The sequence below is a fragment of the Dama dama genome, chromosome 20, assembly GCF_033118175.1.
Source record: "Dama dama isolate Ldn47 chromosome 20, ASM3311817v1, whole genome shotgun sequence".
Taxonomy (NCBI): Eukaryota; Metazoa; Chordata; class Mammalia; order Artiodactyla; family Cervidae; genus Dama; species Dama dama.
The window spans coordinates 112253035-112277547 of record NC_083700.1 but is presented as its reverse complement, the minus strand read 5'-3'; the positions used below and the strand labels follow the sequence as shown (position 1 = coordinate 112277547).

Sequence of the window (24513 nt, the reverse complement as noted above, 5' to 3'; positions counted from 1 at the left end):
CAAGTTTCAAAACAATATGCAAATCACTAGCTCATTTTGTCATATATACTAATTCCTTTCTAAATACATAAAACCTTAGTATATACAAAATGTTGATAGGTGTTATATCTGAAAAAGAGAAATCTGAAATTTTTGAATCTTGCTTGGGCTTCCCTGTGGCTCAGACGGTAAAGAATCTGCCTGCAATGCAGGAGACCCAGGTTCAATCCCTGGGTCAGGGAGATCCCCTGGAGAAGCGAATGGCAACCCACTCCAGTACTCTTGCCTGGAGAATCCCGTGACAGAGGAGCATGGCGGGCTACAGTCAATGGGTCGCAAAGAGTCAGACACGATTGAGCGACTGACACTTTCACTTTCACTTTCTGTATCTTAAAGGGGCGATACATCTGAAAGAAGCTAGGTAGTGGTTTAGACACTGTGTCCTGTCTGACTTTTGCCACCCCATGGACTGCACCCCTCCAGGCTCCTGCCAGTGGGATTTCCCAGGCAAGAATACTAGAGTGGGTTTCCATTTCCTCCTCCAGGGGATCTTCCCAACCCAGGGATCGAACCTGGTTCTACTATACTGGAGGCAGATTCTTAACCGACTGAGCCAGCAGGGAAGCCCAGAAAGAAGCCAGGCAGGTTGTAAAGGGGGCAACTGCCTTGAGTGTGTTCAGGAGCCCCCGGGGGCAGGATGCTGGCCAGGCATGCAATTGGTTCTGACTGTTGTCTGCTGTGGTTATTTGGTGCCTGACCTCAGAAAAAAAATTGCTTAACCTCAGTTTTCTCAACCAAGACATAAACAGAACAGTTTCACAGCACTTGGTAAATACTAAACCTCAAAAATAGAGAGTAATGAATTTGCCCTCTGGTTATTTAGTCACTAAGCTGTGTCTTGACTCTTTTGCAACTCCGTGGACTGTAGCCCACCAGGCTCTTCTGTCCATGGGATTTCCCCAAAATCAAATCTAAACTCCAGCAAGCTTCTAAATCCAACTACTAATTTACAGAAAGCAGAGAAAAAGCGGCATCCCACAGGGATACAATCAGCAAAATCCCAACAGTGAGAAACTCCACAGGACAAATAACCCAGTTTCTTCAACAAATAAATCACACAAAACAAAAAAGAGAGATCTGAAAATATGTCGTATCAACCAATGTAAAGGTGTTGGTCTTATCTGAATTCTTATTCAAGCAAACAAATGATTGATTTGATACAATGGCATTTAAGAGAAATTTCTGAATTTAAACATAGAGTATATATTAGATGATACTAAGAAACCGGCTTCCCATGTGGCACTAGTGGTAAAGAATCCATCTGTCAATGCAGGATAGATGGATACAGGTTGGATCCCTGGGTCGGGAAGATCCCCTGGAGGAGGCCATGGCAACCCATTCCAGTATTCTTGCCTGGAGAATCCCATGGATGGAGGAGCCTGGCGGGCTGTAGTCTATAGCGTCGACAGAGTCAGACATGACTGAAGTGACTTAGCATGCATGCAGTAAGGAACTATTGTTAATTTCTCAGTTGTTACAATGATTCTGCATTTGTGTTTCTTCTAAATGTCCTTTAAGAGACACACAAATGTTTACAGATGACATGACAGGCTACACCGAGTTTGCTTTAAAATAACCTGAGGGAGGCGGCCTGGAAACGTGGCGAGGGCGAGATGGGCCCTGAGCTGACGGTGGGCACACAAGGGTATACCCTACTGTTCAGTCCACTTTTCTGTGCTTTCAGACTTCTCCATGACGACAACAAAAGAGTTCTACTTTTAAAAAGCAAACGCTCTTTCCATCTTTATGATGAAGCTGATGGACTTAAATTGCAGAATTTGCAAATTAGAAAACAAGCGCAGCCAGTAGGGACTATCTATGAAAATAAAACAGAAAGGCCAAGGGGAGAAAAAAATTCAACAGCAAAGCAACTCTTCTCCCCCAACTTCCTGACACATCAGAAAACTGAAGCCAGAAATTGGGAATGCCATCCTGGTGCAGACAGACTCCTTCCCCACCCCCCACCCCCCAGCCCGCACCCGCCAGTTGTTCTGATTCCTTTTCTCTGAACAGCTCTCCAGACCAGAGAGCCTGCATCAGCATACCCCTCCTGGGAACTCCTTGGCCCAGACTGCTCGGGCTTCTCCGTGCACTCCGCCAGGGGCCCGACCACGACCCTACTGTAATGTTACTGGGATGCTCTTGTTCCCTGGGAGGGTCGAGAGGTCACACAGCCAGGAAGTGGCTGAAGTGGGATGCAGGCACCCCCTTCCAGCTCCCCAGCCTCTCCCACCTGGACCCAAAACCCACCCCACCCAAACTGTGCCTCCCACTGTTTCCGACCAGGTGCTGAAGAGCTGCGCCGCGGTCCCTGCGGTCATCGAGGTTCTTTTCAACTCCTACCCTCAGCTCCGCGTCTCTGAGTCCTGGAAGGAGGTGATCCCTGAAGAAGTGTTTCAGGTGAGGGGTGGCCCACTCTTCCTCCCTTATACAGACTGTCGTCTTACTTACGTTCTCCATTGGGATTTTGTGCTCATATTCAGGAAAGGATGAAACATCTGGGGAAGGAAAGAGAAGGGCAAATCAGGGGCATGTCTGAGTGTTTCTGTTTTTCTTCTGGAGGCTCAGTACTCGCTCAGCCCACAGGTCTGGTTGGGGTGTGTGGGCTGCAAGGACCACCCTGGCTTAGGAAGCTCAGGGCTCCAAGGAGGGTGGGCCACAGAGATCCAGAAACCTGTGTGTCCACTTCACCTTCTGACATCTCAGGATACGACCGAGGCAGCTGCGGGCCCTGCATTCATACATGACAAAGTCCACAGGTGACTGTTGGTTAAGAAAGGAACTTTTTGTGTGTAGAAGCCTCTAGAAAATAGCCCCTCATGTTTTATTGACTTGAGTCCGGTGCAGATTGTACACATGCATGCTAATTCGCTTCAGCCATGTCTGACTCGGTGCGTCCCTATGTCCCTATAGACTGTAGCCCTCCAGGCTCCTCTGTCCATGGGCTTCTCCAGGCAAGAATACTGGAGTGGGTGGCTATGCCCTCCTCCAGCTGATCTTCCTGACCCAGGGATCGAACTTATATCTCCTAGGTCTCCTGCATTGGCAGGTGGGTTCTTTAGCAGGTTCTTTACCACTAGGGCCGCCTGGGAAGCCCCCTGTGCAGATGAGGAATTCGAGGAGATGACCCGTATTATCTGAGATCACCCAAAACAGACTTCCCTCTGACTGGGCAGGAGCCACCCTACAGAAAAGTGCCCAGACCCACTTTGGGTAGGATCTGGTGGTTCAGACGGTAAAGAATCTGCCTGCAATGCAGGAGACCCAGATTCGATCCCTGGGTTGGGAAGATCCCCTGGAGGAGGCCATGGCAACCCACTCCAGTATTCTTGCCTGGAGAATCCCATGGACAAAGGAGCCTGGCAGGCTATATATAGTCCACGGGGTCGAAAAGAGTCAGACACGACTGAGCGACTAACACACACACAAATACACACACACACACAAACACACACACACAGAGTGACTTACACACACACGCACACACACACACACACACACACCATCAGTAGCCATGAAAGGATTCCCCATGCCATCAGGGCTCTTCTCTCTGGGAAAAAGGAAAGAAGTGTGCCGGTTCCACGTGCCCAGACTGACACTCCCCGCCGTCTTTCAGATGCACCGGGCTTTCTACCGGTCCCTCTTCGCCTTGGCGCACACGCCCCGCTGTCTGCAGCATCTCTGCCGCTGCGCCATCCGGAAATCGCTTGGCAGAAAGTGCTTTTCTCTCGTGCCTCTGTTGCCCTTGCCGGAGACCCTGCAAAATTACCTGCTTCTGGAGCCAGAAGGGGTTCTGCACTGACACCCAGCATGTGGCCCACGACACGGCGCTCTTCTGACGGGCCTTGGATGGGGCCTCCCACCCACCCAGTGCACAGACCTCACCCCGCTTCAGGCTCACCTGGGCGCGGAGTTGGTAATAAAAGCCCTTTCTCCCTCTCTCAGGGTTGCTTGTGAGAATTAAAACTGTGAATGTCATAGTACATGTATCACAAAGTACCTTTCCACAGTTCAGTTCAGTTCAGTGGCTCAGTCGTGTCCGACTCTTTGCAACCCCATGGACTGCAGCACGCCAGGCCTCCCTGTCCATCACCAACTCCCGGAGTTTACTCAGACTCACGTCCATTGAGAGAGTGATGCCATCCAACCATCTCATCCTCTGTTGTCCACTTCTCCTCCTGCCTTCACTCTTTCCAGCATCAGGGTCTTTTCAAATGAGTCAGTTCTTCGCATCAGGTGGCCACAGTATTGGAGTTTCAGCTTCAGCATCAGTCCTTCCAATGAATATTCAGGACTGATTTCCTTTAGGATGGACTGGTTGGATCTCCTTGCAGTCCAAGGGATTCTCAAGAGTCTTCTCCAACACCCAACACCACAGTTCAAAAGCATCAATTCTTCGGTGCTCAGCTTTCTTTATAGTCCAACTCTCACATCCATACATGACTACATGGACTGCCTTTCCACAGAGGTTGAACTAAAAGGTGTATGTATTTTTCCCAGAGTTGGTCTCCCTGCTCATGATGGTTCAGCCACAGTCCTGCTGTCCCCACTCCCGGCCTTCAGACCCTCTGACTTAGGGCAGGAAAACATTACACCCCTTCTAGATCTCAGCCCCCCGGGAAGACTCTGCCCCCCAAACATGACAGACATCCACACGCAGAGAGGAGGACGCATGCTTCCGTAACGAGAGCCCTGCCCAGGGGCCCACTGGTGCTTCCAGGTGCATCAGCACCCAGAGCCCCTCGGAGGACGCTGGCGGGGTGGTGGGCAGACACTTTGATCCTGTGCGAGTCTTCTGTCCAACGGCCCCAGCACACCCGGCTGATCCAGCTGTGGGGGACAGTCCAGGATGCCAGATACAGACTCAGGTCCGTGGCAGTTGCCCTCAGCTCAGCCTGAGCATCCATAACAGGAGGAAGCTCTAAAGCCTAGGACTGGATTCAGTTCAGTTCAGTTCAGTTGCTCAGTCATGTCTGACTCTTTGCAACCTCATGAATCACAGCATGCCAGGCCTCCCTGTCCATCACCAAATCCCAGAGTTTACTCAAAATCACGTCCATTGAGTCGGTGATGCCATCCAGCCCCTATCTGTTGTCCCCTTCTCCTCCTGCCCCCAATCCCTCCCAGCATCAGGGTCTTTTCCAGTGAGTCAACTCTTCACATCAGGTAGCCAAAGTATTGGAGTTCCAGCTTCAGCATCAGTCCTTCCAGTGAACACCCAGGACTGATCTCCTTTAGGGTGGACTGGTTGGATCTCCTTGCAGTCCAAGGGACTCTCGAGAGTCTTCTCCAACACCACAGTTCAAAAGCATCAATTCTTCAGCTCTCAGCTTTCTTCACAGTCCAACTGTCACATCCATACATGACCACTGGAAAAACCATAGCCTTGACTAGAAAGACCTTTGTTGGCTAAGTAATGTCTGCTTTTTAATATGCTATCTAGGTTGGTCATAACTTTCCTTCCAAGGAGTACGCATCTTTTAATTTCATGGTTACAATCACCATCTGCAGTGATTTTGGAGCCCCAAAAAATAAAGTCTGCCATTGTTTCCACTGTTTCCCCATCTATTTCCCATGAAGCGATGGGACCAGATGCCATGATCTTAGTTTTCTGAATATTGAACTTTAAGCCAACTTTTTCACTCTCCTCTTTCACTTTCATCAAGAGGCTTTTTAGTTCCTCTTCACTTCTGGACTGGATTAACCACGTTTTTATATCTTTTATATTCTGGTGCTTTGACACCTGGGGCCTTTCGGACCGGGACTGCCCCCCTCCCCACCAGGGTTAGCCAGTTCTCAAAGACAATAAACAATGTACCCCCAAGTATCCTTTTCAAATACAACTCAACCAGTGCAGGGCTCACCCCCTACCACCTCCCTGGTTCTCCTGTCCCTATCCCCCCCACCGCCACCCCAACCAGGGCCACCCAGACACCTGGGGGCAACCCCTCTGCCTCCGAGCCCACAGCAGTTACTGAGATTAGCCAGTCCTGTGCCCAGGTATCCATCCCGATGGAAACTGCAATCAAGGCTCCTGCCCACATCTCCTTCCCCCGCCCCCACCTCCTGACCAACCCTGGTTCTCCCACATGTGGTGTGGCCCTTCTCTTGGGAACTGTAATAAATGATCTCTTCGCTGGTCTAAAGATCTCTCTTCTCATCTGTTGGCCTTGCATGCATGTGTGCTAAGTCGCTTCAGTTGTGTCCAACTCTTTGCAACCCTATGGGCTATATAGCCGGCCAGACTCCTCTGTCCATGGGCTTTTTCCAGGCAAGAATACTGGAGTGGGTGCCCATTTCCTTCTCCAGGGGATCTTTCTGATGCAGGGATCAAACCACTGTCTCCTTCACTGCAGGCAGATTCTTTACGCTGAGTCACCAGGGAGGACCTCGGCTTCCAGATCAAGGGTTCTGAACTCCCCTGGACAGGCTGTGAGGAGCCATGGAGCAGCAGGTGAGAAGGTGTGGTCCCAGCGAGACATTACGTGTGTGCCTGCTGTCACTTCAGTCATGTCCAACTCTTTGTGACCCCATGGACTGTAGCCCGCCAGGCTCCTCTGTCCATGGGATTCTCCAGGCAAGAATACTGGAGTGGGTTGCCATGCCCTCCTCCAGGGGATTCTTCCCAACCCAGGGATTGAACCCAAGTTCCCTGCATCTCCTGCATTGCAGGCAGATTTTTCACCTGCTGAGCCATGGGGAAGCCCCAGGGAGATACTGGGAAGTTCCTTTGTCCTGGAAAGGGATGCAGTACACTGGAGGAGTCCACGGTGACACCCCAGACGTAGGGCTTCAGGTCCAGGCTGCTCCACCGAGCAAGAGGAACCGTTCCTTAACCAAAGTTGGCCGCAGTTTGCTCAGGTGGGAAGTGAATGCATGCGCACCTCTCGGAATGGGGCAGGACTCAGCGAGATCACGCATGACAGCAGCAGGCTTCTCCACTCTGAAGGGATCTTGTTAAAATGCGGATTCTGACTCTGGCATCCACAGTGGGGCCTGGATTCTGTGGGTCTGGGAACTTTAACATCGCTAACGAGCTTGGGTGACACCCCTGCCCCTGGGTGGTCCTACTGAGTGCACAGAGCAAAGCCTTAGAGCCAGAAGTGGTCCAGAGAAGGAAGACCATAAATGGTTCCTTCTATTATTATGATTCTTTTATTATTAGACGAAAATAGCCTAATACTGGGATAAAGACTGTAAAAACGGAAAAGCAAAGTGACGTTATTTATGAGAACAAGTGAGGAAGGCAAACAGTAAGAAATACAGGCCCAGGCACCACTCAGGAGTCCTGGCCTCGAAGGATTTTGCAAATGAGAATCTGAGTGAACCTGCCAGCCTGACACAGCCTATTCTTCAAGCTCCCCTCTCCATCTCATCCTCCTCAGAGAACACTTTGGTTGTATTTCTGAAATGTACTAAATTTTAAATATGTTTTGGAGTCCTGCCACAAAGTAGAACTCTTTTAAAACCATACCACATAGCTTTCAGGACCGTAGTTCCCTGACTAGGGATTGAACCTGCACCCTCAGCAATGAAACCATGGAGTCCTAAACCATTGAAATGCCAGGGAATTCCCCATATTGACTTCACATTTCTAAAACTCTGACGAATAATGACCAATTAGTACATTTCCAAAACATACTTCCCCCCAAATTACTGCTTAAAAACAACATGATTCTCACAGTGAACCTCAGACACCTCCCAGTAACTGCCTGAAATTCCTCCAGGGCTGAAGAATTTGTTTTCATTATTTCATTCCCAAGAATTTTATTGGACAGCAAGCAAGGAAACCAAACCAGTCAATCTTAAAGGAAATCAACCCTGAATATTCATTGGAAGGACTGTTGCTGAAGCTGAAACTCCAATACTTTGGCCACCTGATGCAAAGAGCTAACTCGTTAGAGAAGACCCTGATGCTGGCAAAGATTGAAGGCAGGAGGAGAAGGGGGCGACAGAGGATGAGATGGTTGGATGGCATCACCAACTCAGTGGACATGAGTTTGAGCAAGCTCCTAGAGATAGTGAAGGACAGGGAGGCCTGGTGTGCTGCAGGCGATGGGGTTGCAAAGGGTCAGACTCAACTGAGCAACTGACCAACAGCAAAGCAAAAACTAAAATAACTGAAAAATTTGTGATAGTGATGACTGGGTCTAGTCCTGGCCTGTGCTCCACGTGGGAGGAAGTTCCAAAATGAAGGAGACTTGCAGAATTCCACATAGATAAGAGAAAGAAAAGAGGGGAGGAGAAGGACAAGACTAAGAGAAGGAAGAGAGGAAGGAGGGAGAGAGAAAAGATATTGGGGGAGAGAAGTAAGTTAGCTGAGAAACATCTGAAACTACCTTCTGCTTTAAAGCTAGAATTATCTTGGCTGACTTCTTTTCCAAGGGAAAAAAACATACCCTGGTATTTCTTTTATTAAAGAGTAAAAATGTTTTCCATTCTTAAACAGTTCACATAGAACATCATTACTTTTCTCTCTGAGTATATTACATAAACTCAATTCCATAAGACCTAAACTTTCTTTAATTTTAAATGTAGTGTTTAATGACGCATTCACATGGTTCAAAATTCAGAAGGTAATAAAAGAGCAGATGCTCTTTCCACTAAAAAGGAAAAAGATAGCAGAGGAATATTTTCCCTCCAACTTTATTATCTCTGGTTATACAACTGCCATCTGACCACAGAGAGTCACCCTGGTTCTAGTGACTCCAGATGTGCTAAACAGGATTCCTGATTTATGGCCATGAGTACATGGGACAAAAATGGTGGTGGTTTGGGGGTTATCTTAATCATCAGATGGGATGGAATTCATTGATAGTATTTCAGACTTTAATTCCTGCTAGCAGTTTTCTTAAGGAAAAAATAAAATAACTGTGAAAAAATTTGTAGCAGGGGTGAAAATACAAAATGCACACACGAGGTTCTCCGTCAACGATGGTCCTGAGAAGATTCGCCCCTCTGCAGCATGAGTCAGACACAGCCCACAGGCAGGCAGGGCACAGACAGGGCCCCGTGTGACGTGCCCTCTGCCTAAGATTCTGAACAGCCTTGGGCTCCTCTCTCTAGTGTACTCAAAATCCATCTAATTTTAAGTTACATAATAGGCATCAATTCCGCATGTTTTGAAGAAAATCAAAACGACTCTTTAAGAAGCATTTGCAAATCCCAGTAACCGTATATAAGCACCACAGTTGCCATTTTCGAAATAAACCTTGTTTACATGTTGATAGGGCAGGCTGTTGAACTTTGGCAAAGGACACTTAACCCTCTACAAAAACAGTGTAAAATACAGGCTTGGAGAATGAGCTGGTCTGCGCCAGTGACCGGTCCTGACGGCGGACGTCTGAGAGTGCTTAATCACTGCAATTGTGGATGTTATTAGCTTGCCAAGTGCTTTTCATCTCTTAAGGGCTGCCCAAGGACCAAGTGATAAACCCGGAATATTGCATCTTTCATTCCATTATTTCAAGAATAAATTATTCCTTAGTCAAATTTTCTATGTGCATTTTGGATATTCATAAGTCCCAAAGTTTCAACTAGGATCAATACTGCATCTTACTTTTGGCTTTCAGTAGGCATTTCAAACCCCTGGGCTTGTCTTGAAATTGTCAGCATCTTTCTATTTTAAAACAAAAATTAATCTCATTACATTGCTAAAATAAGCCTAAGGTCAGTTTCTAGGGTCCAGCGGAAGAAGGATTCCAGTCTTGAAACTTATTTTCATGAAGTCCTGCAGGTGGCGCCATAAGCAAACGGTCTTACCCTGCCCACCCACCGGCTCTCCCCAGATTAAAAAGAGAAGAAAACAAGATTTTGACTCACAGGATAAAGGGGAGGAGGGTATAGGAAAACTATAGAATCGTGACATATCATATAGAATTGTGCTGCTATAATTTTTAAAAATCGTAATTAAAATATTGATTATGGCGTTGCCTACTTCCTTTGTATTAAATATGCGCATTTTATAGGCAATGTGTTTCTAAATAAATATAATTTTAAGTTGACTCTTTTATGATGCCATAATGACAGCCCAATCCTCATTTGTGTGTTCAACGTGTCCTTTAACAAAATTATACATTCACCACTGCGATGTAACTAGCTGGGTTTTCAGCCTTCATCTCATCTTCCAGAATGGTATTTCTTCCGTCCTAACACTCTGCTTAATCACTCCAATAAAAAGAGTAGATTTCTTTGTAATGCAATTTGTAAGCAATAAACATGATTGAGAATGCAGTATTCGCTGTCGACTATGTTTAATGCAGGGTTTTAATTCGGTGTGTAATTATTCATTCAGTAGGCACTTTTCCCATTCACATATCTTTTCCCGGATCTGGGAAAAGTTGGTTAAGTTGGGAAAACATCGGGGCAACAGGACTTCCTCCCACTTTGGGCAAGCAGGAGTTTGATACAGATGTTACAGGAAAAGACATTTTTCTTTTATCTGCTAAAAACAGGAGGTCACATTAACTCCTCGTACAGACACATAAAAATGTGATTATGGGTTCTAAACAGAACGCAGTGGGCTCCTAGTTAACACAATGAGATTTCTAGGAAGTGATGCATAAATTCTTCAAAAATGACACATTTCCACGTTTCATTCCAATTAAATTACTGAGGCAGCTAACAGCGATGAGCACAGAGAACGGGGGTAAAATGAAGGTTTTCTTCTTGTAACTCTATCTCTGTGAAAGTATATTTTTATGAGAAGCAGTTAATATTAAGCTATTATTTTTCAGCTGCGCTGGAAGGGATATCTCGACTCTCTCTTGTCGAGCTCTCCCTGGAAGAAGCTGCTCCTTTGTTTCTTGGGTTTGTTAATAAGAAGAGAGAATTGCTTCGCTGGCTTCGCCCGCCCCCGCCCCCCACCCAGGTCTCTGGAGCGAAAGGGCTCAGCCCGAAAGGGGTCCCGGGTGTCCGTCCCCAGGGTCCCAGGGTCGGGCCCGATACTGCCCACAGGCCTGCGGCCGCGTGACTCCAATATGCCCGGAGCTCCACTTGGAACCGCGACGCGGGGCCGGGGGTGAAGGGTGCCCGGAACCCCGCGCCCACCCGCGATCCGCGAACACGCGGGGCCGGTCCCCCCCGCGCCCGGTGATCCACGTCTCCGGATGATCAGTGTCCTGGGACCGGCCGCGCGGGGGGTTCTTAGCCTAGCGGTGCGGGCAGGGGTGTCTGGACGGGGGGAGACCTGTGTGGGCCGCTCGGACTGCCCCCCACCACCCAGCCCCGCCAGGAAAGCCTGGGGCCGTGGGGCCCCCGCCCCGGGACTTCTGGGTTCAGGGCTGCTCCCCCGCAAGCAAGGCCTGAGGAGCGCGAGGCCGCCCAGAGGGAGGCGGGAGGGGGCGTCGTCGGAAGACAAAAGGCTGTGAAGCTTTAAATTCAAAAAAAGATGTTTTCGAAAGCCTCGTCCTGGGGTTTGAAAGGCGCTCCGAGGACAGCGGCAGAGCGATCCCAATCAGAAATGCGATTTGAAGTCCTAATGAACTTGATTGCGTGAACATTTATAATCCCCCATGGCCCTAAATGAAATCAGATATAATCAGAAGATACAGGGAAGGGAGTGTTTACAGCCGACGCCGGGCGGCTGCGGGACGGGGAGACGCGGCCCCGGTATTGATGTCGAAAATGATGGATAACGCGGGAATGGCAAATATACTATTTGTCTAATGGCTCGGCAATTAAATTCCCCTGTAAATGACCCATGCCTCATTTCATCCTAATCTATGGAATTTTGATTGAATTCGTCAGCTCTAATTGAAAAATACTGCACTTTAATGTCTGCATTGCAGTTTCAGGACGAGAGTGGTTTTAATGAGACAGTGCCCCCCTGACCCGGGAATATTTGAGACTTTTATTCGGAATTTAAGGCCAGAAGATTGCTCAGCTGAGCGCTGCGATACCCACCCGCCGCGGTATCCACGTCCATCTATCTCCAGACGCGATTTAATAACCGCACTCGGGGATAAACGCGGCCCCGACCCTCGCACCCATGTGGCCGCCAAGGGCGCCGCATCCTGAGATGAGAGCGGAGGGGCCTTTAAGGTGAGGCCGTGGTGCGCCAGCGGAGGGGGGCTTCCAGGGAGGGGCCTGTCCCCGTCCTGGCCCCCGCGCCCAGTCGCTCTCCACCCCCCACCCCCAAGCCCCGGGCCCCATCACTGACCACGGCCTGCGAGACTTCCCTGGCCAAACCCAGGCGTCCCTCCCGGAGGAGGTGGCCCAGCTGGCTGCGACCCCCGCGCGCCAGGAAATGGGGGCGGCCTCCGACGCGCTTTATATGCAAATGAAGAGGCGAAGCCATCCCTAAGAAATTAGCTACTTGCCGAAGCATATTTACTAGATTGAAATGAATTAAAGAGAAACACTTTAAGTCGTGCAAACGAGATAATTGGGCCACATTAAAACTGGAGATGTTTGCTCCTTTCTCCACACTCTTCCCCCAAAAAAATCAAGTTGAGGGGGGCGGTAAAAATCGCCCCCTACACACACACACCTGAGACGAGACGATCAGGCTCCCGCTGCTCAGAGAACGGACGTCTGGAAGTGCGAGGGGCTGGTCCCCGTGCGGACCTGACCGGGCGGCCCTCGCGCCGGTGTCTGGGCAGCCCCGCTCCCCGGCTCCAAGGGGCCGATCCCGGCCTCGGCCCGCAGGGCGCGCGCTAGAGCCAGGTTCCTGCGGCCGCCGACGCAGGGCGCCGGTCCGCCCTCGGGCCTCGGCGGGCGGCTGCGTCCCGCCTCCCAGCTTCGTCCACCTCGGTGTCCCTACGGTGGGATCAGGATGGGACCCTGGGGAGAGGCGTTTGGATGGAAGTAAGAGGCCAGAATACTCGGCTCGCCTCTGTGTTAGTGGCTCAGTCGTGACTCTTTTGCGGCCCCATGGACTGTAGCCCTCCAGGCTCCTCTGTCCATGGAATTCTCCAGGCGAGAAGACTGGAGTGGGTAGCCAGGCTTTCTTCCAGGGGATCTTCCCGACCCAGGGATCGAACCTGAGTCTCCCGCAGGTTGCCGTCCCCCTCCCCCAAAGAGGAATGTGTTTGAGCTTTGTTCGTTTAGCTCACAGAGTTTACAGATCTTTCATCTAAAATGAAATAATCTGAAACGACGAGAACTCGTCTCCCTGGGAAGGCGGTGCCCAGCGCGCCCTCCTAACGCCGAACTTGGTGATGAGCGCGCCCTGCAGAGGGACCCTCCGAGACCCGGGGCTGTCGGCGCCTCCGCCTCTGCCTCTGCAAAGAGTAGGACGGCCTGCCGACGCAGGGGCGGCGCTTCGGAACTTCTCTCCACCCCGGGCAGGCGTCCTGCGTCCTTAAATACAGTCCTGCGTCCTGACCCATCGGTCAGAGGCTGCCCCAAGTTGAGACTGTCACTCTGAGCGCACAGCCTTGCGCCCCTGGCCGCCCCGCGTGCACCCAACACCTACATCACTCCGAAGGCTGGGGGGCCGCGGTTGCAATTTACAGACACCCACCCCACCCCCCACCATCCTCTGCGGGCCAGGCGCCCTGCCACCATGTGCTACGCGATCTACTTGGGTCCCTACGACCACCCGTGACAAAAGCAATCTATTAATTATCTGCGCTTTGGGGATGCAGTCAGACCGTTGGTGAGACAGAGCAGGCCTTCCCGCCCATTACGCAGATGGAAAAACAGAGGCCGGAGTGGGCTTGGAGGTGCATCCAGACCCTATAGGCCCAGATGTCAGAGGGTCTCTTATGCTTTCCGTTTCTAGGCCCTGCTCAGGGTGAGTCAAAGAACCAGAACTTTACATGGACTTTAAAGAGAGCCGGCGTGGGTTTTCTGTGATCACGTCCAAAATCTGATCATATTTCTGAATGCCTTGTGTAATCACGGAGGTCTGATTTTTACCCCTCTCATTTGTGACAAAGCTTTCTCTTGTAGCCTAGACGTCTAAAATGGAAAGAAATTGAGACTTTTTCTTGTGCAACTGAAGCCATGAAAAATACAGACTTCTCAGACCTTCTAATCCTGCAAAAGGGGAGCCGCCTTCAATTTCCTTGGAATCTCAGAGCCGAAACAAGCCCTAAAGCAGATGTCATTATCCGCATGGCCCATAGGCGGCGCTCTAGATCCCTGAGCGCTCTGCACACTCGAGGTGTTTTGCAGGCTAATAAGTTTGAAGTTTTGAAGCCTTAAGTAAAACTGGTTCCTGCCTTTTCCTCGTGGATTTATTAAATATATGGTACTTCTTTGACTTCTGTTTGCAGATATGAAATAACCTTGTTAGGTTATTAAAATTAAATTGTCAATGCAAATTTTGCTTCCACAATAAATTACTCACTTCTTTACATGTTAAAGAATAAATTTCCAAACAACTTACAATATGCTGAATGCATTGAATTTTAAGGGCTTGAGGGTTAGAAAGAACGTTAAAAACATTAAGAAGTCTCCCCTCTCCTAAGTTTTCTGGGGTTTTCTTGTTTCATTTTGGTTGCAGTTTAAGTGGTAGGAGAGAAACTTGAGGACAGGGAAAATAACTACCAAGAGATAAGGTAGCCCCAAGTGTCCAGGAGGAGAGTTGAGGGGCAGATGGCTGGAAGGGGGCCCACCCGCCCAGCCTGCACCTCTGCCAGGCTGTGGGGTCTGTGACTGTCCTCCATGGCTGCTCCGCTGTGGCCTGGTCGGAACAGGCAAGGGACACGGATGGAAGCCCCCAGAAGCAGCTTTCGAGTCCCCTGTAAGGGGCAGTAGCCTCAGCATGGCCCTGCTCAGTACCTGGGTGTGAAGGAGCTACAAGAATAAATTACCCGCAAGGGGTGGGGGGGTTGTTGTGCAGGATAAATACAACATAGTGAGGTTGAACAGCCTGTCTTTAACACCCTATTCATCATTCAAAAACAAAACACTCTTTCAACAAAGCCACATATGCAAGGAGCAACACACCCCAGGAAAAATGCTTTCATTTCCTGCAAAACGCAGAAATGTACCCTAGGGAAGCGTGGGGTACAGCCGCCTGAAGTCTCCTGGGTTTTTCCCACTGAGTCTCAAAGAACTGCATGCCTCTCCCCCTCATTTTCCTGTCTGGTGTTCTCCCGAAATGAAAACCCAGGCTGGGGTGGGTGTGGGCACGCGGGTAGGGGAGCGGGTCTGCCCTCTACCCTGCCTCTTGGTTCCTCCTCTCTCTAGAGTTTGACAACTACAGACTGCACCCTGAAGGAAAATATAATTGCTGATAGCAAACTTATGCAAATTGAGCACTCTGTATGTTTTCAGAAGATCAATGGAGGAAACTCAAAGAGATGCTTCTGTTTCAGAGGCCAGGAGATCAGCATTTGCAGTTCTCTCTCTTCGATCCCCACCCAGGAGGGGTTGCATACTGGGGGGATGTGAGGTGGCAAGTTGTAGAGGTTTGTTTAGAGACCTGCAAACAAGGATTGCCTTCTTCCAGTCTTCCAGCCTTCTCAGGCTCCAGGCGTTGAGGACACTGTGTGTGTGCGCGCGTGTGTGTGTGCGCACACACGATGAGGACTGTGTGTGTGTGTGTGTGTGTGCGCGTGTGTGTGTGCACGCACACGATGAGGACTGTGTGTGTGTATATCTGTGTGTTTGAACCAGGAAACAGTGCAGGCATGTCCCAGCCTGCCAAACGCAGAGGACCAGGAAACTGGCTCACCCTTTTGGGGCCCATGACTTACCCTCCGGTGGATGAGCAAAGGAGCCCAGGAAGGCGAGGATTCAGAGTCTTGGGGGTGGGGGTGGGCTGGGGTGGGCTGGGAGCCAGGGTTGAGGCCTGTGGCCTGCCTCCACGGACTGCCCTTCTCATGGGCTCTGGTTCTTGGTGGCTTCCAAGTGCCCCCCTCACAGGCGAGTCCAAGATCTACACGGGGCTTCTCCAGTGTGGAAAGGATCCACCCCAGCGATGCGCGGCTAAGCCCTCTCACTTCCTGGCCCTGTAAGCCGGGTGCCCCACGGTTAGTGAGGTGTTCCTCTTTACCTTTTCAGAGGGCCTCCGCATCTACTGCGTTATCTCCATTTAATGGTTGATTATAATCAAACAGCTCTCTCCCTCCTCAGCCCACACCCTCTCCTGCCCTCGAGTAGGAAACGTCTGTCATTTAAGACAGACCTTGGAGAGTCAGAGCTGTCCTTCGGGAAAACCTCAGTGGAGCTGGGTGGGTCAGTTACAGACGTACCTACCCTTGAGGTTGCAAGATGAGCTTATTGATAAGCAGACTTTTTACTACGACCTTTCCCCCCCGGAAGTCAGGGGTGGGATTCACCAGGAGGAGCAGAGGCCGTGCTCAGTCTGCCTCCCCATTAAGCCAACATCCCTCCCCTGTTTACAGCCATTGCCCTGCCCTGTCCTGTGACATCCTTTCTGGGTCACAGTTCCTTAATCGAAGGGGGCGGCAAGCAGAGGAAACGCAGCCCTGCTTTGCAAATATCTCCGCAGAAGAGGAGAGACGAGTTCCGCCTGGGAGCATCCCCGGTTTTCCTTCCGTGGCTGTAGAAGCTGAACTCAGAGCGGCCCCCTTGATGTGGTTGGCGGTTGATCCAAACACTCCCTTGCTCCTTGCAATGCGGTTTCCAAAGGGTTAAATGGATGAACTCTAGGTAAACCTCGTCCCCTTTAAAAGACAACACCCCTGCAGGGGGTCGGGGCCCTCCAGGGGTGGCAGCTGAGGCCCCAGTTTGGGAGGCCCGGGAGGCCCAGAGACTCCAGTCTGGAGTCCCTGGACTGGGTCTCCCAGGACACAGGATCCCCTCCAGAGCGCTGGAAGCGGAGGACACGCTGGCCATCGGTGGCTTCCCACGTGAGCATCAACTGGACGCTGGCTGCGACCGGCCCAGGCCCATCACTGTGTGTCCTCCGCCTGCCAGGACAAGGCGGCAGGGATGGGAGGGGATGGGACGGAGGCGGACAGCAGCTGACCCCGGCGTTCCGGGAGGGGTGCCCGCCCGGCGGTTCCCAACCCAGGCTGGCGCACCTCCTCACCCCTCGGTGCCCTCTGCCCGCCTCCCCGGGCCGCCGCTTCTGCTACCGAGGGATTAGCATCTCTGTGAAGTCCCCGCAAACAATGCCCCCCCTGTGCGGGGAGATGAAAAGTCCGGCGCCGGGTGGCGGGGCGCGTTTGAAGTCCCCGAAAGGTGGGGCCGCGGGGATCCGAGGGGACGGCTGCGTGGAGATGAAGGCAGGTGAGAAGTGCCGCGCGGCCTGCGCCCGCCTTCGCAGCGATCCCAGTCCTGGGGTTCAGGACGGCCGTGGCGGGAGCCAGCCCCCGGGGAACCCAAGCGCGCTCTACTCCCCGCGCCCCAGGCCTCTGCCCCGCAACTACCGCCCTCGGGCCGGCTCCTGGGCGGGCCTCCGCCCGATGCTTCGTCCTCAGAGCCTGGAACCCCAGGACGGCCGGGCTCAGTGCCCGCCGAGGAGCCCTTTTGCGCCGGCCTGGGTGCTTCCACTGAGATGCGCCGGCCCGGGGCTTCCAGGGACAGCGTGGCAGGCAATCCATTACCCCCTCGGCGGTCATGAGACTCCCTCTCCAACCTTCAGGGCTCTTCCGAAAAGGAACCAGGACCCCTGCCTGCGCCCTTGGAAGCCGAGACCCTGGCTCGGGAGTCTAGGCCGACGTGGGGTGGGAGAAACCTGGGTCTCCAGGCGTTCGCAGCCCGCGCCGGGGGTGCGCCGTCAGCGCGTCCGCGCCCGGAGCCCCGGAGCTCCCGGGCGGCGCAGCAGCCCCCAACCCACCCAACCCTGGCCCCCAGATCCCACCCGGGCTCGGCTCGAGGGCCACGCGGCCGTGGCTCCGCGCGTTTCTCCGCTCTGGGGTGGCGAGGGCGGCGCAGGTGTGAGGGTCAGGTTTCCCCCCCTGCAGGGCCACGGGGAACAATTTCCAACTCTTCCAAGGATATGCAAAAAAAGAAGAAGAAAAAGAAAAAGTCTTCACGTTTCTGGTCGGCGGTTTTGTTTGTGCAGTTTTGAAGGTGGGGACACAGAGCAAAACTTTCTACCTAAGAATGCCGCTGCCCACACGGTCCTGTAAAGTGTTTCTTCTTCAGGGCTCTTTAGGAAGAAAAAAAAAAAAAAAAAACCCGTCCTGCTTTCTGCACGGCCGAGGAGCAGAATAAAGAAACCAAAGACTTTTATTTTATAAACCACTTGATCTTTGCTTGGGAAACTCTATTAATTGAATGGGTTTGCCTTTTTTGCCAGTCCCCTTTATCATTATTTATGGGCTTTAAATTGTTTAAAGTTCCCTTGACGTTCAATTTACAAGTTTGGGGACTTTTTTTGTTCTGCCTTTTGTCCTGGAGAAAGACATCGTGTTGGAAGTGCTTTGAAAAGCCAAACACGAGAGGTTGGCAATGAAAGGGAAGCGGCCAGATCCCTTTTAATTCCGTCCTGTTGGTGAATGGCTCTTTTACATAATTGCAGGCGCTATTTCAAAGCCGGCCAAGGGCTGACTTCACTTAGAACCACATGGAGTCTATTTTGGGCTTTCAGATTAAAAAAAAAAAAAAAAAGGCTGAATAAAATAGTTAAAAAAGATGAGGCTTCAATGCTTTCTGCTACTTGCAAATTGGTGTGTCTGATGGGGAATTTTACACAAGCACCCCTTTGTAAGTTCGTCTTGGGCTTGGGAGGGACTGTTCTGGGTTAGCTGGGTGTGAATCCCAATTGCCCTTCCATAAATAAAACCCATCCCAAGCTATTTCCCAACTATTGCCAGGAGCAAGGGCTGCGGCAATGACCAAACGATCAGGCCACTCAAAGTCCCTATAAATAAAAACAACGTGGTTGCCCGAGAAACCGGCCTGAAGCCTGGGACTGGGCGCCGGGCGGGAGCGCCCTGCCCGCCAGGCCTGCGGGCTTCTCTGCTCCCTCGGAGACCCGGGGCTCCCACTGCCTTCTCTCCACGACCACCCGCGACCTCGACCCTGGCAGCAGCGTGACAGCGCGGCGGTTCGCGGTGCTTCCGCCTCCGGGCTGGACTCGGCAGGCCACCGCAAGTCAGCGGCATGAATATTCATTTACTTGTGCACTGAGCATTTTATACTCAGGCTCCATCCATACACCTGCGTGCAAAAGCTGACTGGGCCAGCCCCGAAGCGTGGCGACAACTTAATTACCATCACATTTACTGATGTCTGATGTTTTAAGTGGCCTAATACGGTCTTGACACCAGCTTGGCACCGGCCGAGGAAAGTGTCCAGGGGCTGGGCCAACTTCATCCCGGCGGGAGGTTCCCCTGAAAAAGAAGTTCGCCGAAGTTAACTGGAGTTGGAGGACTCGGATCGCCCTACGGCAGCATCTTTCGGTCTTCCTCACCCGAGAAAGCGGGGCGGGGGCGGGGGCGGGGCAGGGACTCTTACAGGAAAGTTGCAAAGATGTGTGCCGGACGGTTTTCCCGCGCAGCCTGGGCCGCTGAATTACCGAGGGCGCTGCAGTTTGAGGCCGTTGCCAGCTAGGCAGGTCGGAATCGGAAGGATGGCTAAGCCATGTACCTGTCTCTCGCTGCCCATAAATCTCTCCACGGAGCGGAGGAAAAATTCTAAAGGCTTTTATTATCCACTCTCCCCACGCTCTGAACGCTTTGCAGGTTGCTGAGGTGCCCCGAATGAATCTTGTTAATCACGGTGAAACACAGGGATCCTTTTATGACGCCAACAGTCGTTTTCTAAGCAGTTAAGCATTAGATGAGAAAATATGACTGCATTGCATTCCAGAAAAAGCACACTAGTAAATAAAAATTCATATCGATGAGACTTCTCTGAACTCACTAATAAAAGGAGATTAGTATTATAACCCCTGTAGTCAATACTTTCCACGGCAATTTATGGAGGCAAATAATATACCATCAAATTGTTTCAAGTGGACTTATAATTCAATGGACCTAAATCTTCTTGCTGAACTTTAAAGGCAGAATGATCACCAAAATAATCAAAGGCACCTCTGTTTCTCAGAGGATAATCAAAAGAAGGAAGTCCATAGAACAACGTTTTTATGCCAAAAGAGGAAAGTGGATGGCAAATTTGTTAAAATGAGCAACAGCTTATACAGACATGCCAGTGTCAAGCAGCGAAGGGACCCGGCTGTATCAACGTAAAACAAGCAAGGAGTCCGCGCTTTTTTTCCTCTTAGTATTCAAAAAACAAGGTAACCGTTCCCAAGACGGTGTGTCTATTAAGTATCTCATAATGAGAGGCAGTATTTATTATGCTCATAAAGAAATCAGCCTTTTGCCCTGGGCTTCGATTTTTTTCTTTTTTTCTTTCCTTCTGGTTCTTCTTTTGCAGGAGTGAAGAAAGGCGTGCTTACAGAGCCTACACATGCCTCCTTCCCCATGCCTCCATCCCAACGGGAATTCATTTTCCCTCGCTCCGCCTAAGCCACCTCGGGGTCTGGGCGTGAAGGGAGTGGAGGCAATACAGGCAGCGTCCTAATGAATTCCTTTCAAGCCGCCTGCTGCCGGAGCCATCTATTACTGCGGCCTGGAGTGGGGAAACGCGCCGGAGACGTCTTTGTCCGGGTGGTGGTGGGGCGGGGGGCGGGGGCGAAGACGAGGGCGGCAGGCAAAGGGGCCAGCGAGTTTTCTCAGCACTCCGGGGCGCTGAGGAGGCACCCTCCCCTCGCTCCTTCAGGGCCCGTTGGGTGGGCAGCGGGTCCCCGACCAGACTCCCGGCTGAGATGGTGGTCCGGAATTAAGACGTCCCCCCGAGGGGCCTTAGGTTAAAGCCGGAGAAAGAAGAGCGAGAAAGAACAGCGTCAAAGAATCGGGTCGATAAATTCATAAAGATCGATTTATCTTTATCTCCCAATTAAATGTGCTTGTAAGTGATACATAACACACGTCCAACACGGGCCAACTCCCCAACCACTAGCTCCTTGGCGTGAGCTGATTTTTAATGACCGGCGTAACAATGCCCTCTCTCCTCTCCTCCCGAGGTCCGGGGCCTGTCGGCCTTTTCGGGCAAACGTTTAGACCCGGGAAGTAGGAGCTGAGGCCCTGGAGGCGCGTGGAAGCCCCGCGCGCGCTGGCGCACTTTGCACCGTCTACCCTTGCCACGAAACGATGACATTTTAAAACGGAACACAAGAGCTGAAAGTTTGTGTTTTTACTATGCTGAAGGGGATAAGAACTTTCCTGGCACCCGCTCCCTCTCCGCCAATTCCCCTACTCCCAAATTCTGGGTTTTGGTGGGGGTTTTGGGGGGGGGGGGTTCTGGTGTTTTTTTTTTTTACCATTGTCGAGACAGGGAAACTATCCTGAGGGAACGGGCTCCATCCTGCAGTAGGCAGAGGGGAACCGCGCGCCCTCAAGTCCTCGCGCTGGAAACCCGGCGGTGGCGCCGGGGTGAGCGCTCCCTCCGTTCTCAACGTGCTTAATTAGCGCCTATTTACAAAACGCAGCTTTTATTTGAGCAAACATCATAAAGCTTTCATCAGGATAATCTCACGTTATACAATCCGGCGGCGCAGCAACTCCCCCCTTCCTCCCCGAGGATGGAGCAGATAAAGGACTCGCTTTATTATCATAATTATCTTGGCTGTTATTTTGGTGCGCGCCGGCAAAGTGTGTAAATAGGTGCGATGATTAAGAATGTCATGAAAAATGAGAAGGGATCGCTCGCGGGCGGGCCCGGCTCGGGATGGGGGAACCGGGCACCTCCCCGCGCCGCTGGGGACGCCGGGGCGCCGTGAGGAACCTGGAGGGTTCCCCGCAGCGGACAAGGGGTTGCCAGCTCCTGGCAGGCGCCCTAGGGGGCGGATCTGAAAGGGCAAGGGCCTCGCCCCCAACCCCGGGAAGCTCGCCCGAATCCCGGGCGCAGCAGCAGCAGCAGCACCCAGCAGGTTTCCTTCCCAAGCATGTATAAAAGAAAGAAAATAACCCGCGGTTTAGCCCCGAATGCTACCCTCGGAGGCCTCCCCGCCTGGGCTGATGCCGCCGAGACCCAAGTTTCGAGCCTCGGAGGTGCCAACCGCCCCTTTCAAGTTTGCGCGGAGCGGGCCGGGCGCACACGCTCCGGCTCGCGGGCCCGAGCGCTGCGCTGGCAGCGCCCACGGCCAGCTCGCGGCCAGTCGCGGTGGAAGGGGCGGAGTCCCGAATTCGCCCCGCCCACTCTTGGTGGTAGCCAATCGGCGGCGGCTCCAGGCCCCACGTGAGCGGAGCCGGGCCCGGCAGCAGGCAAAATGTGAATGAGAAAGAAGAGCGCGATTTAAAGGTGCTGGCGGCGCCCGCGGAGGACAAGTGCGCCGGCTTCGCGCGCGCTCCCCCAGCGGCTCGCCGGAGGCGACCGACAGCCGGCCAGACAGACGGACGCGCCGACGGCTGCGGGCCCGGGCCAAGGGCCGCAGGAGCGACACGCCAGGGCTCCGGACGTGGGGCCCACGGCGGGCAGCAGCTCCGGAGAAGCCCTCGCGGGGAGGGCCCGGGCGCCCGCTCCACTCCAGGGCGCACGGCCTCACCGCCCGCACCCGCGCCTGCCAGCGGCATGCAGCGGGCCCAGGACTGACGGGGGAGGGGGCACCTGCTCTCCGGGTCCCGCTCGGCCCCTGCCCGTGACTCCAAGCTGCGCTCCCGGCGCCCGGGGGGCTTCCAGGAGGCTGCGCGGCGCGGGGACGTTTCGCCTCTCGCGGGCCTCTCCCGAGCGCGTCTATGAGCGCAGCGTTCCCGCCGTCGCTGATGATGATGCAGCGCCCGCTGGGGAGTAGCACCGCCTTCAGCATAGACTCGCTGATCGGCAGCCCGCCGCAGCCCAGCCCCGGCCATTTCGTCTACACCGGCTACCCCATGTTCATGCCCTACCGGCCGGTGGTGCTGCCGCCGCCGCCGCCGCCGCCGCCCGCGCTCCCCCAGGCCGCGCTGCAGCCGGCGCTGCCGCCCGCGCACCCGCACCACCAGATCCCCAGCCTGCCCACAGGCTTCTGCTCCAGCTTGGCCCAGGGCATGGCGCTCACCTCCACGCTCATGGCCACGCTGCCCGGCGGCTTCTCGGCGTCCCCCCAGCACCAGGAGGCGGCCGCCGCTCGGAAGTTCGCGCCGCAGCAGCTGCCCGGCGGCGGCGGCAACTTCGACAAGGCGGAGGCGCTGCAAGCCGACGCGGAGGACGGCAAAGGCTTCTTGGCCAAGGAGGGCTCGCTGCTGGCCTTCTCCGCGGCCGAGGCTGTGCAGGCGTCGCTCGGTGAGTCGGCGGCGCGCGCGACCCGGGCGCGGGGGCGCGCCAGCTCCGGGTTCCCTCGGGGGAACGGAGGGAACGGAGGCCATGCCCCCGTGGGACCCCCGCCCCCTGCTCCCCCGGCCAGAGGAGCGGGAAGATGGGGCCGAGCTGCGCCAGCGGGGCCTGCGCGGGGACGGGGGCGGGGAGCGTCTTTTAGAGCCACCCAATAAGTGGGGGGTGGGGGGTAAGAGGGGCGTGCGTTTAGCGCCCCGGGGCCAGCTGCTGCGCGGAGCCGCAAATCTCTCCGCCGGCGAGGTTGGCGGAGTCTTGCACGCTGTGACCTGGGGTCCCGGGTAGGTTTCAGCCTCGAGGGCAAGAGGGTTGGGCTGCGCATCTCTGCAGTGCGTGTGCCTGAGGGCGCCGAGACCTATTAACCCCCTTTACCGGGCTTGTCGCTTGCCTGGGGGAACGGCGTGAGGGTGCTGGGGTGTCTGGTGGGAACTTCTCCTAAGGCTACGAAACTTCCCTTTGACCAAAACCCGACACTGTCTGGGGTCTGCACCCCCTCTGCGCCCCCCCTCCCCGGCTCTGGATGCGAAGAAATTGAAGTTCTCCGAATTTTCAGGCTGGGTGGGGGGTGGGTGGAGACGGGGGAGGCAGGATGAATGGTGAACTCCCCCTCAGCCCTCACCCAGCCCCCTCCCCAGGGACAAAGAGGACGCTCTCTCGGGCCTCGCGCCGCCTGCTAACTTCTGCCTTAAGCTGCGGGAGACTGGGAGGGTGCGGAGGAGGCCCGGCGGCCCCTTGAGTGATGGTTCTGGGCAAAGGGCCGTCGCCTGAACTGTCGCCTCCTCTCCCCTGAGCTTTCTCACGCCTCCCCTCCCCTCTCTACCCCTCAAAGGCCAGGAAATCACAATGTGTTAAAGTCAGAGAAAGACAATCCGCTAAGGGGGGTGGGGGGGGGGTGGAATGCCCGAGTGACGGTGGGAACGGGGAAGGAAGGCCAGTGTGCGAAATGTAATAAAACGCCGTTTGGTTTTGCTTTCAGTCGGGGCTGTCAGAGGGCAAGGGAAAGACGAGTCAAAGGTGGAAGACGACCCGAAGGGCAAGGAGGAGAGCTTCTCGCTGGAGAGCGATCTGGACTACAGCTCGGATGACAATCTGACTGGCCAGGCGGCTCACAAGGAGGAGGACCCCGGCCACGCGCTGGAGGAGACCCCGCCGAGCGGCGGCGCCGCGGGCAGCACCACGTCCACGGGCAAGAACCGGCGGCGGCGGACTGCCTTCACCAGCGAGCAGCTCCTGGAGCTGGAGAAGGAGTTCCACTGCAAAAAGTACCTCTCGCTGACCGAGCGCTCGCAG

General features: G+C 53.5%; 2 protein-coding genes and 1 long non-coding RNA gene across 3 annotated transcripts in view; 2 read left to right on the top strand and 1 right to left on the bottom strand.

Annotated features, from left to right (window-relative positions):
• Positions 1 to 3841, top strand: part of ASB18 (ankyrin repeat and SOCS box containing 18) — a 71724-nt gene extending 67883 nt beyond the window's left edge. Inside the window, exons 5-6 of the mRNA XM_061120124.1 lie at positions 2326 to 2439; positions 3656 to 3841. Coding sequence (XP_060976107.1) covers positions 2326 to 2439; positions 3656 to 3841 — 300 coding nt within the window. The remainder of the gene's footprint in view (positions 1 to 2325; positions 2440 to 3655) is intronic.
• LOC133040404 (uncharacterized) overlaps positions 1 to 12612 on the bottom strand; it is a 45427-nt gene extending 32815 nt beyond the window's left edge. The window contains exons 1-2 of the long non-coding RNA XR_009688956.1: positions 12530 to 12612; positions 2491 to 2537 (exon numbers count right to left, since the gene is read on the bottom strand). This is a non-coding gene — a long non-coding RNA (uncharacterized LOC133040404). The remainder of the gene's footprint in view (positions 1 to 2490; positions 2538 to 12529) is intronic.
• A 10037-nt stretch (positions 12613 to 22649) lies between these two features.
• On the top strand, positions 22650 to 24308 carry GBX2 (gastrulation brain homeobox 2). Its single transcript, XM_061120122.1, has 3 exons — positions 22650 to 23190; positions 23477 to 23504; positions 24200 to 24308. The coding sequence occupies exons 1-3, from the start codon at positions 22650 to 22652 to the stop codon at positions 24306 to 24308; spliced, it is 678 nt and encodes a 225-aa protein (XP_060976105.1).
• Positions 24309 to 24513: the final 205 nt, after the last annotated feature.

What these genes read in the sequence shown, in the direction of transcription:
- GBX2 (XM_061120122.1), top strand. Translation starts at nt 22,650, where the DNA reads ATGAGCGCAGCGTTCCCGCCGTCGCTGATGATGATGCAGCGCCCGCTG. An exon ending in GCTCGGTGAGTCGGCGGCGC is followed by an intron (nt 23,191 to 23,476) that starts GCGCGACCCGGG and finishes AGGTTGGCGGAG; the next exon opens with TCTTGCACGCTGTGACCTGG. An exon ending in GCTGTGACCTGGGGTCCCGG is followed by an intron (nt 23,505 to 24,199) that starts GTAGGTTTCAGC and finishes TTTTGCTTTCAG; the next exon opens with TCGGGGCTGTCAGAGGGCAA.